This window comes from Centroberyx affinis, unplaced genomic scaffold (genome assembly GCF_046629955.1).
Source record: "Centroberyx affinis isolate AG114_WGS23_722 - 3 ecotype Tasmania unplaced genomic scaffold, CSIRO-AGI_Caff_v1 ptg002895l_1, whole genome shotgun sequence".
NCBI classification, from domain to species: domain Eukaryota; kingdom Metazoa; phylum Chordata; class Actinopteri; order Beryciformes; family Berycidae; genus Centroberyx; species Centroberyx affinis.
This window is the reverse complement of record NW_027281021.1, coordinates 488-17,132: the sequence shown is the minus strand read 5'-3', so window position 1 is coordinate 17,132 and position 16,645 is coordinate 488. Positions and strand designations below refer to the sequence as shown.

General features: G+C 40.9%; 1 protein-coding gene across 1 annotated transcript; it reads left to right on the top strand.

Moving 5' to 3' along the window:
• The first annotated feature begins 1,851 nt into the window (after nucleotides 1-1,851).
• On the top strand, nucleotides 1,852-16,433 carry LOC139658426 (anthrax toxin receptor 2-like). Its single transcript, XM_071536556.1, has 9 exons — nucleotides 1,852-2,084; nucleotides 3,064-3,135; nucleotides 5,935-6,006; nucleotides 6,190-6,271; nucleotides 8,593-8,697; nucleotides 9,792-9,860; nucleotides 14,313-14,393; nucleotides 15,501-15,561; nucleotides 16,330-16,433. Exons 1-9 carry the CDS (start codon nucleotides 1,966-1,968, stop codon nucleotides 16,431-16,433), a joined length of 765 nt encoding a protein of 254 aa, XP_071392657.1. The 5' UTR covers nucleotides 1,852-1,965.
• The last annotated feature ends 212 nt before the right edge of the window (nucleotides 16,434-16,645 follow it).

The following is a 16,645-nucleotide window of genomic DNA, read 5'->3' as shown; positions in this document are numbered from 1 at the left end:
TCTGCTCTCATGTGATTGGTTGTTTGACCCTAACTTAACCCCAACTATTCCTTTAAGATGCAAAACAAACTGCCTCAATGAGGACAGTGAAGGTTTTCTAATTTAATCATCATACCACTTCGTTTTCATGTGAATCTGTATTGTTTTGTTTTCCAGTCAGATGACATGAACCATGAGATCATGGGTTTACAACATACTGCAGTAAAATAATATCACCATTACACTTTTGGTAAGAATTTAATTATAAAGCAGCTTGTTTACAGTCTTATTTCTTTCCCTCCAGCAGGCCGGACGTGCCGCCCCGCCCCGCTTGGAGAATTTCATTTGTTTGGCTCTTGATGGATTTATTGTGGTCAGACTCTGAACTGAAGGCTTTCCCTCTGCAGCAGCAAATCCTTCAGGGGAAACACTGACTTTGTTTTGGAGTCCGGTCAGATCCAGGCAGAGCGGCCTGGCTGCTTCTGGGTGGTAAAACACCAACAATTCCTCTTTTCCAAGGGTTGAAATACGTTCTGTCCCTGTAAAGAGAGGTGTGGGTTTCATTATGTTTTAGGTCAGGATACACTGTTCAACTCTGTTTTCTCTAACTCCAGCTGCAAGACTGAAGCAAAAATATTTAAATTTACATGAGAGCAGCATGCAGGTGAGACTGAGGATAATTATTAGTCAGTGTGAAATACAGCAAGGTGTTGGTAAGTGAATCCCTGATCTGAACAGAAAACAATCAAAATATGAAACATGGCAGCCTGATTTGTTTTCAAAATGCATTTTAAGGCAAAGCAAGTAGAATGGCTTCAATTTTAAAGAGGTAAAATGTCCCCTTGTCTCCCCCAAATCTACACCTGTGTCTCAAAATGAAGGAATATTTGATTTTGTTGATAGAAAAATGTTCTTTACAGTATATTAAGTGAAAGAATCTTTCAATCTGTGTCTTTCTCTCTCTTTCTTCCTATTTTCCTCATTCAGTAACTGATTCAAAACAGTTTCAAGAGGTGCGCGTCTTTGCAGCCGACTGCTTTGCGGCATGCTCCGTTGACAACCATGGTAACGGTTGCTACGTCAAGCCAGAGACAGCGAGAACGACACAGGAAGTCAAGCGATTTATTCTTTCAAAGTAAAAGACTACAGCTAAGCTACTGTAGTGGGACTTCGATGAAATAAATAAATAAATGAACGAAAATAAAATAAAATATGTGTCAAAATTGCATCAGAATAAAGAACAACAGTAGCCTAATTATATATAAAAGTGGGCGTTTCAGGAAAATATTTTTTATTAATTTAGCCTAGCCTGCTACAAATTCTTTTGTGTTTTGCTTTTATGTAAATGTTTCATTTTTAATTTGTCGTTTATTGTTTTTTATTAGTGTTTTAGGGATGTTTTTTTTTCTTTCGAACACTTATAGGTTATTAAAGATTTTAAAATTTGATTTAATTTGCTCCGTTCCTTCTGTTTTAAACGTAAATTAATGTAAAAAAAAAAAAAAAAAAACCTTAAAATGAATGTAATTTTTTTTTTTTAATAAAATGCACTTTGTAAAGCCTTTATTATTATTATTATTTAGATAAGTGCAATATAATAAAACTACTTTTTTTCTTCTTCTTTATTATTGTTATTATTACTATTATTATTATTATTATGGTTGTATTATTATTAGCCTATTATTATGATGTAATTTCACCTAATCTGATTGTCCCTTTGCTACTTTTATTTAATTTGAGGTTTATTGACCGGACGTCGTGTGTGTGTATTCTGTCCAGCTTGACCCTACAGCCGCCCCGCCCCGCTTATTTCATTATCAGCCCGCTGTGTGTCAAAGTGAACGTCCCAGAGTGTCTCAGCATGTGAACCCGCCGGGCTGATGCTGTTTTCACAATGTCTCCTAACAGCAGGAAGGATTCATAACTCCGTGCTTCATCACTGAACTGTCCCGCTGCTGATTCTATGTGTCAATACATGGATTGATTATGGATCGGATATGGCGCAAAATCCTGCTTTTCCTCAGTGTTTTTGTGAATTCATCGCTGTGTGAAGGAGACGACGCTTCCTGCGATGGAGCGTTTGATATTTATTTTGTTTTAGACAGGTGAGTGACGTGTGTGTGTGTGTGTGTGTGTGTGTGTGTGTGTGTGTGTGTGTGTGTGTGTGTGTGTAATTGATTGAAAGAGGATTTAGTTTGTTATCCATTCCCAATATAAAAACCTTTATATGTGTGTGTGTCAGTGGAGAGAGAGCGGTCTTTGAGTCGCTCCTCTCCATTTATCCATTTATGGCTGTGTTTAGTTTTCCATGTTCCCCTGCTGCTAGCTACAGGTTGGACAGGTTTATTTTAATGTTTTCTATTATGAACAGGAAGGTTTTTGGGGTCTATTGGGGTGAGTGTGAGTTATTCTGCCTCCAAAATAATCTATTCTCAGTTTATTCTGTTGTTGTTAAACATGGAAAAGCAAAATACTTTAAATACTTGATAATAACAGAATAAACTGAGAGTTGATTCTCTATTTATTCTTTTGCTGTCAAAGCGTGCAGAAGCAAAATACTTAACAGCAGAGGTTTGACCAAGTCAGTTTTGCTCGAGTCCCAAGTCAGTCTCAAGTCTAGTCTCAAGTCTAGTCTCAAGTCTAAATGTAGAACAGCAAGTCAAGTCAGAACAAATCAAGAGTCCAGTATCAATTTAATATCTTAAAGAAAACTAAATATCTAGGACTTTTCAATGCAGTATGGTTTTAATAGGATAAAAACTTGGTAAGAGCATCATGAGTTTGATTTCTAGAATCAGTTTCAACTACAAGTCAAATATTCATTTTGTTTTCAGTTGCAGTTGTTTCGCTCTCTGTGAAGCACACTGCACTGCATATGAGCCATATTAATAAAGTTTGATTGATTGATTGATTGATTGACCTTCCTTCCAAGTTTGTTCCACCTCTGCTCTTTAGTTTCTGCTCCCTTCAGGATTGGGTGCACTTGGTTTTTAGTGTTGTGTTGAGTTGTGTTGTGTTGTTTTGTGTTGTGTTGTGTGTGTGGGTGCGTGTGATTTATCACCCTGGCGCTCCCTGTCTCCACAGGTCAGGCAGTGTGTCGGAGCACTGGGGGGAGATCTACGGGTTTGTGGAGCAGCTCACCTACAGGTTTGTCAGGTAAAGTGGAGTCTTCTGTTTGGTGCTGTTTTGCCCTCCTCTCTTCTCCACCTCTCCTCTCCTCTCCTCTCCTCTCCTCTCCTCTCCTGTCCTGTCCTCTCCTCTCCTCTCCTCTCCTCTCCTCTCCTCTCCTCTCCTCTCCTCTCCTCTCCTGTCCTGTCCTCTCCTCTCCTCTCCTCTCCTCTCCTCTCCTCTCCTCTCCTCTCCTGTCCTCTCCTCTCCTCTCTCCTCTCCTCTCTTCTCCTCCTCTCCTCTCCTGTCCTCTCCTCTCTCCTCTCCTCTCTCCTCTCCTCTCTTCTCCTCCTCTCCTCTCCTGTCCTCTCCTGTTTCCTCTCCTCTCCTCTCCTCCTCTCCTCTCCTGTCCTCTCCTGTTTCCTCTCCTCTCCTCTCTCTTCCTCTCCTCTCTCCTCTCCTCCTCTCCTCTCCTCTCCTGTCCTCTCCTGTTTCCTCTCCTCTCCTCTCCTCTCCTCTCCTCTCCTGTTTCCTCTCCTCTCCTCTCCTCTCTCCTCTCCTCTCCTCCCTCCTCTCCTCTCCTCTCCTCCTCTCCTGTCCTCTCCTGTTTCCTCTCCTCTCTCTTCCTCTCCTCTCCTCTCTCCTCTCCTCTCCTCCTCTCCTCTCCTCTCCTGTCCTCTCCTGTTTCCTCTCCTCTCCTCTCCTCTCCTCTCCTGTTTCCTCTCCTCTCCTCTCTCCTCTCCTCTCCTCCTCTCCTCTCCTGTCCTCTCCTGTTTCCTCTCCTCTCCTCTCTCCTCTCATCTCCTCTTCTCCTCTCCTCTCCTCTCCTGTTTACTCTCCTCTCCTCTCCTCTCTCTTCCTCACCTCTCCTCTCCTCTCCTCTCTCTTCCTCTCCTCTCCTCTCCTCTTCTCTCCTCTCCTGTTTCCTCTCCTCTCCTCTCCTCTCCTCTTCTCTCCTCTCCTGTTTCCTCTCCTCTCCTCTCCTCCTCTCTCCTCTCCTCTTCTCTCCTCTCCTCTCTCTTCCTCTCCTCTCCTCTCTCCTCCTCTCCTCTCCTCTCCTCTCCTGTTTCCTCTCCCCTCCTTTTCTCTTCCTCTCCTCTCCTGTCCTCTCTCCTCTCCTCTCCTCCTCTCCTCTCCTCTCCTCTCTCTTCCTCTCCTCTCCTCTCTCCTCTCCTCCTCTCCTCTCCTCTCCTGTCCTCTCCTGTTTCCTCTCCTCTCCTCTCCTGTTTCCTCTCCTCTCCTCCCTCCTCTCCTCTCCTCTCCTCTCCTCTCCTCTCCTCTCCTCTCCTCTCCTCCTCTCCTCTCCTGTCCTCTCCTGTTTCCTCTCCTCTCCTCTCTCTTCCTCTCCTCTCCTCTCTCCTCTCCTCTCCTCCTCTCCTCTCCTCTCCTGTCCTCTCCTGTTTCCTCTCCTCTCCTCTCCTCTCCTCTCTCTTCCTCACCTCTCCTCTCCTCTCTCTTCCTCTCCTCTCCTCTCCTCTCCTCTTCTCTCCTCTCCTGTTTCCTCTCCTCTCCTCTCCTCCTCTCTCCTCTCCTCTTCTCTCCTCTCCTGTTTCCTCTCCTCTCCTCTCCTCTCCTCTCCTCTCCTCTCCTGTTTCTTCTCCTCTCCTCTCCTCTCCTCTCCTCTCCTCTCCTCTCCTCTCCTCTCCTCTCCTCTCCTCTCCTCTCCTCTCCTCTCCTCTCCTGTTTCCTCTCCTCTCCTCTCCTCTCCTCTCCTCTTTCCTCTCTATTCTATTCTATTCTATTCTATTCTACTGAACCAGCCATGGTAGTGATTAGTCAATAATTTGTCAGGCTGTTTACACAGTGAGAACTCAGTATCAGTCTTTTAGTTACAATACAAACAAAACGGGAAAGTAGGGCGTTTCTATTTCGGGCAGCAGACCTCATGTTGGGCCACCAACTGCTACAAAATACCTCTGGAGAGGGAGAGGAGGGTGTGTGTGATATTTTTAATCTTAATAACGGGCTACTAAATATACGACCAGCACACCCAGCACAGATGTTCATGGAGACCAGAACAGAGAGATTTGTCCTCCACAGCTTAACTATAGAGCAGAGGACCGACACTGTCAGGGTTCAGGGTTTATTTGTTTATTTGTTTATTTGTGCAAGTTGGAAAATACAAAATATGAACAAATATATACAAAAATATAGCCTACAGGTGGTGTAAAAAAACCCAAAACGGTGACCATTTAAATTACAGGCCATTAATTACGCAGTAATGACTGAAAATAAGTAAGTAATATCTAAGTAAAATAGATGTAATAGTGCAATTTAGTGAAATCAACTCATCTTTATTCATTAACACAATGTATATAGATGTGTTTGTATGTCATGTTGTGTGTCATGCTTATGCTATATTAATGTTATGTTATGCTATATTAATGTTATGCTTTATGTCATGTCATATCGTTATGTCATGTTATGTTAATATTGTGTTATGATATGTTATGTTATGATTAAACAGCAGACTGTCAGAGTGTAAATGCACTTTTCAGTAGTTGATACTGGTAGTTTTATAAACCTGTATGGCTTGTAAGAGAGTGGAGACCGGCCTTGATGCTGCAATATGATCCTGCAAAGCTAAAGAGCAGCAATGAATCTGAGACTTCAACCTTTATCTTCTGTAAAGTCGGCACAGAAGAGGGAAACACAGCGTTTAGCATCGCTTAGGGGAATAATTCATGTTGATATGAAATCCAAAGCCGGTTACAATCTTTGATCTTTGTAGCACATAAAAATAGTTACTGCTGTTTGCCTTTGTGAGGCAGATAAGATTCACACGCTCCACTCTCCCTGTATGTGTGTGTGTGTGTGTGTGTGTGTGTGTGTGTGAGTGTGTTCCAGTCCTAGGATGAGGGTTTCCTACATTGTCTTTTCATCCAGAGCAGCTGTAATCCTGCCACTAACTGGAGACAGGTACCGTCTTCCACTTCTCTCTCTCTCTCTCTCTCTCTCTCTCTCTCGCTCCCTCCCCCGTCTTCCTCCTCTTCCTCTTCACCGAAAAACCAACAGCATTCCCAGATAACACAGAAACCGGGGCTGTTATCTGTTGTTTCGGTGTTTGTTTAAGCTGTGTCGGTCCTGTCTGTCCCTCTGCAGGTCGCAGATAGACGAGGGTTTGAAACAGCTGAGCCAGATCAAACCTGCAGGTGAAACTTACATGCATGAAGGCATGAAAGCGGTACGACACTTTGGTCTGAACGCCTGTAACTTCTCTGTTCTTTTATCTGAGTGATAACATGGGGATTGCTTTCCAGAATAGAAGCCTGGGATGTCACATATCATTCATTGTCTCGACTATTTTCAATAGAAACAGACACTTATAGGGAAAATCCACTATAAAACAATCCAATCCAATCCACAATCAACATAATACATTCCCTTTGATCTTGGATTGGCCATTGTGAAATCCTCCCTAAAACACTTTAACACTGTTAAAAAAAAAGCTGTTGTTGATGTACTTTGGATTTCTGGGTCCAATTTGTTGTTTGGTGGTGTATTTTTATTATTCTGCACTGAATTTGTTTTGTTAAAAGTTGTGCCAAACGTAGATGGAGTCTGACATGAGGAAATGTTTCAGGATGTAAAACCTCAGCGGTAAACGTCAGGTTTTGGTGTCAGTCCCTCAGAATCAAAGAGTGAGGGCTTCTTTCTAGAGCCGCCATTTTGCACCGAGAGACGTTCAATACAATCATACAGGGAGAAATCCATCGTAGAAGAGGAGAGAGACCAGTTTCTCCACCCACAGGAGCAGGAGAGAGACCAGAATGCAATGCAGCAGAGAGACAGGTTGAGGTTTGAGGAAGATCCTCGACACGCCCCAGTGTTCATGAATAGTTGGCTAGCTATCCAACTGGATTTTTTACACACCATATGTCCTCCTCTGACTGAAAGCAACAAGGTCATGCTCCATATCTGGTGCTTGTCGCAAGGCATTCTGGGAAACGTAGGAAATCACTGACTGCAGTAGAGGCAGGTTGAGGGAAAAGTGGGTTCACCAAAAAATTTAAAATGACAACAATTCATCACAAAATGACTCCTGGAACGTGTTGAGCATCACAGACTGATGAGATATAACTATAACCAAAAAATCCCATTCTCAAAGTCACATATATTATTCCTATGATCTTGGATAGGTAAATCAATATTTATCAGCATGAACGAGTCGCTCCCAAAGCTATCTGGAGGGTTTTGAGTTGTGATTCTTGATGACATTACAGCTCAATTCATATTCTTAAATATTGATTTAACTTTCAGAGACCATAGGAATACTGTACATAACTTAGGTTTGAAGGGAATTTTGTTGTAATAGGCACAGTGTTATTGTCAAAGGCTTAGGTACTGAGACAGTGACCTAAAATGTGTCTTTTTTTGACGCCAACTTATCTATTGTGGGATCTTGTGGGAGAAAGATGAGACTGTCAGCTTGGAGAAATGTGTCTGCATCCATATGAAATCAAACTAAATCAGCAGTAACAACAAAAAAAGACCAACCGCATCTCATTGTCCTAGTAATCAACAAAAACGGTATGGAGTTATTTTAGTGCCAGCACAAATTGAATCTGAATTTAATAGTTTTGAATTTGAAATGTTCAAACTGAATATTGTTTGCTAAATTTGAAACTGTATTTCACAGATTGAAATTGAATCTAATGGTTTGAAATTTAATTTAACTCGTATTGCTTTCAACTTGTGAGTATTATTTCAATTTCGGTGGAGTTCCAAATTCAGTTCGGAATTCAGTTTTCAAATTCAGTTTTCAAATTCAGTTTTCAAATTCAGTTTTCAAATTCAGTTTTCAAATTCAGTTTCAACTCAGAGGCACTCATCCGGGGACTCTAGACTAGAATAGAAGAGCTCAGATTCAATCCAACTCCTTTCAAAGGACTTCTTCGGACCGCAAGGCTTTCTGGGTATTTAGGCCATGAGGGTAGCTGTGAAGTCTCTCCCATTTTGTCATGGCTGACAAAAGACCTGCTGCACCTCACAACTCACAGGTGAGTTGTGAGGTGCAGCAGGTTGGATTGAATCGGAGCTCTTCTATTCTAGTCTAGAGTCCCCGGATGAGTGCCTCTGAGTTGAAACTGAATTTGAAAACTGAATTCCGAACTGAATTTGGAACTCCACCGAAATTGAAATAATACTCACTCAAGTTGAAAGCAATACAAGTTAAATTCAATTTCAAACCATTAGATTCAATTTCAAAATGTGAAATACAGTTTCAAATTTAGCATACAATATTCAGTTTGAACATTTCAAATTCAAAACTATTAAATTCAGATTCAATTTGTGCTGGCACTAAAATAACTCCATAAAACAGATTCATCACTTGGGAATATGTAAACAAAATCGTTGCCAATGATGACAAGTGTCTCCACAAAATATCTAGTTTAGTGCCATGATCCTCACTGAGCAACATGTATACTGTGTGTGAGATGTGTTGACTTTCACTGGATCCACTCAACACTGTCTCCTGTGTTTCTGTCATGATTGGTTCCTCAGGTGTCGGAGCAGATGAAGACACAAACCTCCAGGTCGTCCAGCATCATCATCGCTCTGACTGACGGCAAACTGGAGGTTTATCCCTACGAACTGACCGTACAGGAGGTAACACACACACACACACACACACACACACACACACACCCTACCACTTCTACCCTAAGGTCCCTCGTGTGGGACCATCATTACAAACACGTTTCGCAGCCAAGCTTTGTTCAAACCCACAGAACTTTATTTTAAATTCTAGTCAAGATCCCAAGGTTTCCAAAGATACCAAATATGTCAGGCTGAATTACAGGGAAATGTGGAGAAAATGATGCACAAGACGGCTAGATTTTTTTTAATTTGATGTAATGGAGCAGCTCTAAAAAAAAAAAAAATTGGCCCCTTTGCTTTGAATATTTCACTCAAGATAAGCAGCTAGAGCTTCAATGAAGCGTTGGAACGAGCAGATAAAGAATAACGTTGTCGTACAGTATGGATAAAAAAAAATTCTAACTTTGAAGCTACTCAAGAGGAAATTTACTGATATTTTACTTAAGTAGAAGTAAAGGCACTGGTGTAAAAATCCACTTAAGTAAAAGTAAAAAGTGTCTGAATTCCTTTTTTTTTTTAGAAAAGAGAACGATGATGTGTTTAGCTGTGATCTTTTCCATGTGATTCTAAAAGAACGAGAGGACAGAGTTCAAACTATCTTGTTTTTCACTGGAAAAAAACAATCTAGTTGGTTTGATCAACATCAGTTGCAGAAGTACGATGCACAGTACATTGTTGGTGTGATGGACCTAAGATTTATTACCGGTGACAGTTATTGTCACCGGTAATAAATCTTTGGATTTCAGGGCTGAACACTGATCTGTCCTGATGGGGTTTATGTCAGTAAACAGATCCAGGTCTTCTCTCCCTGAATCTTTAACATAATAATATTAATAATAATAATACATTTATTTGTATAGTGCCTTTTAACAAGACTGTTTACAAAGTGCGTCGCAGAATAAAAAAGCATAAAAACAAAGAAATAAAAGGAGTAAAACAATAAAAACAATAGTAAAAAGGACAACAAAGGATACAATTTAAATACACAGAAGTAAAAGGAAAAAAAACACTCCATATATGTAAACCAATTTACCACCACCTAATTTATGTTTTTCTAATGTTTTTCCTAATTTATGCTTTTTTTAAATGTTTTTCCTCCTCAGGCAGACAAAGCCCGCGGGTTCGGAGCCAGAGTTTACTGTGTCGGGGTCATGGGCTTCGACCACAAACAGGTAAGATCACCTGGCTGTTTCCTCTCTTCTCTTCTTTTCTTTTCTTTTCTCTTTGCTTTCACTTATTTGCTTCTGACTCCCACGTCGGCCTGAAAGAAAGAGCGACTTTCTCCGTCGGAGAGAGGGTTTTGTTTTTCCAAATGTGTTCAGGCAGGGAGACACAAGCAGTTTGATCACTGGGATTTTGTTTGTTTTAGTGAGTGTGTGTGAGTGAGAGAGAGAGAGAGAGAGGGAGAGAGAGAGGGAGAGAGAGAGGGAGAGAGAGAAGGAGAGAGGGAGAGAGGGAGAGAGAGTGTGTGTGTGTTAGGCTGGCATGTGACCAAAATGTTTTTGACTAAGGTACAGTAGGTGTTTCATCTTTGTCTGTGTGTGTGTGTGTGTGTGTGTGTGTGTGCGCGTGCCATGGTGCAGAAATATCTTATATTCTTTAACTAAAATGTTGACTTGCATATGGGCAGAATGACGCTCTAACTCTGTTATCATTGTTTATGATGTTGAGCCTGTCTAAATGATGACACAGCCTGTCTAAACACACACACACACACACACACACACACATGCATTCAAAAACACGCACAGGCTTACACACTTGCTGCAGACTGGGCTCAGATCTTCCTCGAGGTTCAGGGTTACAAAAACCCAAATTACAAATACTTCATTAACTTCATTAAACTAAATAAAGTGTGCTCCTGCTCCTGGTCCTCCTGTGTGACTCAACAGGCTTTACTGTGGTCAGTCACTGTAGTCAGTCCATGCTTTAGTCTGCACTGTTGTGAACAGTTAGTAATTTAGGCCTTTACCTTGGAGTATTACTATTTTACTACTTTATTTATTCCTATGTACATACATTTTGGAAAATTGTTACTACTACTACTACTACTATAATAAAATTTGAACCACAATGTTGGAGAACCGTTGTTCTGCACTCAGTGTTGGCAGCAGTGTGATATTTGATCTTTTCTCCATCTTAACTTAAATCAACATTTGTTTGTCACAGCGATCCCTAATGACCGTTAGCAGGCAGCGGCTGCAGAGGAAGTCATTATGTCTTTAATGTTGGAGACTTCATGTTGTATTTAAAGTGGCGTCGACCGCTGCAGCAGGCGGCCACACACAAGCCCAGTGTGCTGTATATATCCGGTCAAGATGTCAACCCAAAAACAAATGACTTGCAGTTGTTGCCATAGTAGAAGTTACAAGACACGCAAAAGTCCTGAAAGTATCTGACTGTTGACATGATACTGACTGCTCTACATGCAAAATGTCTATTTTTACTACTTAAGTTCTTACCTAACTGCTCTTACGTGTTTAACTGCTCTCTAGCTTTTTAATTTAAGTACTCTTAAGTTGACAATGCTCTTTGCACACTGTGTTTTTGCACTCAGTTTTTATTTATTTAATTTAATTTACTTGTTTATTATTGTTTAGTTTGTTATGCATCAAACTCAGGGAGCTGCGAGCGCAATTTCGTTGTACTTGTACACTGACGATAAAAGGAAATCTTGAATCTTGAATCTTGAATCTTGGATCTTGAATCTTGGATCTTGAATCTTGAATCTTGAATCTTGAATCTTGAATCTTGGATCTTGAATCTTGAATCTTGAATCTTGAATCTTGAATCTTGGATCTTGGATCTTGAATCTTGAATCTCGGTGGGTTGTCCGAACAATTCGTCGACCAGTCGGCCTCAAGAAAGGACGATATTTAACTCAGTTGTGAAATCCAACTTCCACCAACTAACAGTCATATCTAACATCAGGCCCTTTTTGTCCTTTTCACACCTAGAGAGAGTTCCCCCCTCCCTCCCGTCTGGATTATTGTAACTCTTTGTTTTACTGGTATCACTCAGACTTGTCTCTCCTGCCTACAGTTGGTACAGAACACTGCAGCTGGACTCTTAATTAGATCCAAAAAAAGAGGGACCACATCACTCCTGTCCCTCTGTCCCGGCTCCCTGTCAGCTACACAATTCAATTTAAAACGTTGCATGGTTTTGCCTTTCTGTACATTTCCGAAATGCTGCGTCCATCCATACTGTACATCTACATCCTTTAGGTCCACTGGTCGAGGTCTCTTAAAAGAAAAGTCAAAATCCCACAACATCAGATCAGCTGAATCCACTGAGACCTTTAAGACAGTAGGGGAGAACTGTATTTGTAGCTGTTTGGATTTGATCACCACCATGAAACAACAGTCAGGCTGTTAATGAAGAAGTTACATGTCCAAAAGGGGAGCGTATCTATGTTCCCAAGGTCCTATGTTCCCAGGGTCCTATGTTCCCAGGGTCCTATGTTCCCAAGGTCCTATGTTCCCAGGGTCCTATGTTCCCAGGGTCCTATGTTCCCAAGGTCCTATGTTCCCAGGGTCTTATGTTCCCAGGGTCCTATGTTCCCAGGGTCCTATGTTCCCAAGGTCCTATGTTCCCAGGGTCCTATGTTCCCAAGGTCCTATGTTCCCAGGGTCCTATGTTCCCAGGGTCTTATGTTCCCAGGGTCCTATGTTCCCAAGGTCCTATGTTCCCAGGGTCCTATGTTCCCAAGGTCCTATGTTCCCAGGGTCCTATGTTCCCAGGGTCTTATGTTCCCAGGGTCCTATGTTGCTCAGTTCAATATTCTGTTAACACACATTAACCCTCCAATTGTGTTCGGGACAAATTTGAAGTTAAAATATTTCATAAATATTATCCAGGTTTTTTTTTTATTGGAACAAGGCTTCAAAACAGCTATATAAACACAACAAAAACCAATGGTTATCATTTTATTTGATTTTGAACGTCTCTGTAACCCTAACCCTAGAACTGGGGAACATGGGAACCCTGGGAAAATAGGAATTACCCCGTCCAGGGAGAGCAAATGATTGAAGACAGTAATGGGTGTGTGTGGTTTATTGGAACATTACATGAAAAAATGCAATGTCATCAAGCTGCTTTGACATTCTGGAGATATGGCAGTTTTGCTTACTCTGACTAAGAGCATAATCACATTAATATAATAACAGTACAGTGTTTACATTGGCTCTGCACCACATTATGGTCTTAACTGCATTATAATCACATTTAACTGCATGGCCATTGGTAGCAAAACTGCCCGTCTACACTGCCTCTAAACTGCATAGATCTCGTCCTGAGCGTCACCAAACAGAAGCGTTAGCAGCAGGCGGATGTCAGTCACTGTGCGGTCTGAGGAGGAAGTAATCACATCAGCCTCTAATTGGACGGTGCCAGACGAGCTTCCTGCTCTGCTGACACTGGAGCAGGAGATGAAAGCTCTGGACAGCCGCCAGAAAAAAAAAAAAAAAAAATCTCCTCCTAGCAACAGCCTCCTGTCCCTGAACGCTGCTGGTTCGGCAGGAACAGATAGAGTCGGTTCACAGTCTGAGAACCAGGCTCAAAACTTTTTTTGTATGCAGCTTGATCTTTATTCTCCTCACCTTTATTTAGTCTCTCGTCTTATACACTTTATCTCTTTTTATTTATCTCATCCTGTATTTCTTATCTAATGTCTTATATACATGGATATGGCTAATAATCTAATTCCCTGTAGGGGAAATGAACTGGAAATTTACTTCCAGAACTCGACATTTCAGCTCTACTGCCACACACTGTGCTTCAAACTGCACATGGGTAAAGGAACCAGTGAAAGTATTTCCAAGTACTTGAAAAAAGAATAAGAAAGGAGCGCTTATCTCTTATATCTCTAGTATTTTTTTAGGTATTTGAAAATACTTTTTAACTATGTTTGAAATGGCCCCTTTTACCATGGAGGGACCCAGGCTAGTAGTAAACCTTGTACAGTAGGGCAGTGGTTCTCAAATGTGGGGTCCGGGGACCACCAGGGGTCCCGGAGGGGGTTCCAGGGGGTCCCCAGCAAACTGATGAATTGTTAAACTTCAGCATTATTTCATTTACAAGAAGTTAACACAATTAGAGAATGTAGAAGAATGACTGTTTTGATCATAGTTTCTCTGTTACCTCTACAGATAGTCAAGGAATTCTGGACAAAATCATATCTGGCAATAAAAATACAACATTGCATGGCTCTAATGTGGACTAAAGTAGGGTCCTTGATATGAAAAAGGTTGAGAATCACTGCAGTAGGGCAACAATACAGAAATAAACCTGGATGTGAACTAAACTAAACTAAACTGAGTAAAGCAAACTGAAATAAACTAAACTCTAAAAGTGTTTCTGGAGTCAGCCTTTTTCAGTTTGTCTTGTTTTTCCTTTTTTAAAGATAATATTCATGCTATTTCTGCTTCATTGCAGAGTGTTGCATGGTCAGCGGCAGGAAAGCAGTGAAGGGATGTGGAAAGGGATAAATCACAGTAGTTATGAGCTGGATTACAACTCAAGACCTTTCTGAGCACATGGCATGAACTTTGGCTAACTGGTCCAATGCTTCGCCGTTCCAGTCTTAAGTTGTTGTTGTTTAAATGTGTTTATTTTTGTCACAGCTTGCCGAAATAGCAGACGGCACGGACCAAGTGTTCCCGGTGCTGTCCGGCTTCCACGCTCTCAAAGACATCGTTAACTCGGTGAGGTCAGATCACATGACGTTGTACACAAATGAGTTTCATACATAAGTTACACACAGCAATCTGATACAATTCAAAACAGTACATCGGCTGTACCACTCCAAAGACAGATTACACACACACCCTGATGTGTCCCCCCTCTGTAACAGGTGTAAAGAGGCAGACGGGGTCATTGACACATTCTCTTTGGACATGTCGGAAATTGTTTACTTATTGGGAGAGTGTATTTGAATGTTTCTCTAAAGCCTTTGAGAAGAACTGGGAACCTAACCCACTAGTTGCTGTCTTATGAAACTCAGGCCATTTCATTCGGTATGGTTGTAGCAAGAAAACTTATTCTACTTATGTGGAAGTCAGACTACGCACCAACATGTGATATGTGGATAAGAGAGTTGATGAATGTGTTATACTTAGAAAGGTTAAGGTTCTCTAATAAGAACAAGACTCGAATATTTGTCAGAATTTGGAGCCCTGTACTAGAGCAGTGGTTCTCAACGTGCGGTCCGGGGACCACCAGGGGTCCTTGAGGGCATTCCAGAGGGTCCCCAGCAAATTGATGAAATGTTAAACCTCATTATTTTGTCATTTTAGAATGACTATTTTGATCATAGTTTCTCTGTTATCTCTCTACCTACAATACAGATAGTCATGGAATTCTGGACAAAATCATATCTAACAATAAAAATATTCTGAGATTTGGGTCTGAGAGACAAAATCTCATCAAATGGGGGGTCCGTGGCCCTAATGTGGACTAAATTAGGGGTCCTTGATATGAAAAAGGTTGAGAACCACTGTACTAGAGTACCTCAAGGGTAGTGGACTGATGATGTAAGTGTGTGCCCTCTATCGTTGTGTATATGTATTTTATTGTACTAGTAATGATGAAGTCCTGTGATCTGTTTTTTCTTTTTTCTTTTTTTCTTTTTTGTATTTGTGAAGATAATCGTGGCGGAGTTGCTCGAGTGATGTACTGAGTGTTTGTCTTATATTGAAAATCCTAAAATAAAGGTTTAAAATAAATAAATAAATAAATAAAATTACACACAGAATCAGAGTAACGAACACAGTATTACGTCCTGAGCTGCTGTCTGTATTTCCACTCCACAGATCCTGAAGCAGTCGTGCACAGAAATATTCAGAATAGAGCCGTCCAGCGTTTGTGTGAATGGTGAGTTGGATGAGTTTTGTGTGAATATAGAAATACAACAGGAGACAATTATGTAATGGTATATATAAGAACAAATGAATACAGATTTTACCCACTTTTAACCCACTTTGCACTTGCACTAGTGATAAATAATGAATATAAATTTAACTCTTAGCATTGCTGGAATCATAAATCACCACATTTCACCAACAAATAAGTCTATTTTCATTGTCTATTTGCAGCATGTTTGTGTTATTTAAATTGTGTCAATTGTTATTGTTTTAGTTACAGTAGATGTGCATTATGATGTGTTATGTAAGTGTATTGTAATGAGTAGTGTGAATGTGTATTTTTGTATGGTCACCATGTAAATTATGTGGACCCCAGGAAGAATAGCTGCTGCCATGCAAAAGCTAGTGGGGATCTTAATAAACAAACAAACAAACAAACAAACAAAAACATTTGACGTTTGATATTTGTAGTTTCTGTGGAATTTAGACAATATTAAAGACATATATCAAAAACAATATTCTTGCTATGGAAAAATCACTGTCTGCACTCTCTATTAGTTTAATATATTTTTCAACTTAAGTAAATATGAGTCAAACTAATAAATGTGAGTGCGGGCCTGTGATTTTCCTACTGACATAATCGATCTACGCACCACAGACTATATTGGAGTAATGTGCGTGTAATATTGCATTTATCTACAACATCGTGAACGATGAAAACATCCCATAATAATCCCTGCCTCTCTCTCTCTCTCTGTCATGTCGCTGTCTGTCTCAGAGTCGTTCAACATCGTGATGAGGGGAAGCGGCTTCAGCGGATCCAGGCGGGCCGAAGGCGCTCTCTGCTCCCTCACCGTCAACCAGAACACTTTCAGTCAGTAGCAAACCTTTGACCTGGTGTAAATATTCAGTATCAGTATTCAGTATCTTCAGTATCTATCTCAAGCCAAAAAATTTACAAGTATCCAGTGTTTTTCCCCCCAGAGTTTCTTCTCCTCAGCCTCTGAAGCAGCATTCAGAGCATCATGGGACACTAAAACTCTCCACTGAAACCAGACTGATGAGATTCTGTTGAATGAATGAATGAATGAATG

Excerpts from the sequence above, each read along its gene's own strand:
- LOC139658426 (XM_071536556.1), top strand. The coding sequence starts at position 1,966 with ATGGATCGGATATGGCGCAAAATCCTGCTTTTCCTCAGTGTTTTTGTG. Across the intron at positions 3,136-5,934 it reads CTCACCTACAGGTTTGTCAG|TCCTAGGATGAGGGTTTCCT; the intron begins GTAAAGTGGAGT and ends AGTGTGTTCCAG. Across the intron at positions 8,698-9,791 it reads ACGAACTGACCGTACAGGAG|GCAGACAAAGCCCGCGGGTT; the intron begins GTAACACACACA and ends TTTCCTCCTCAG.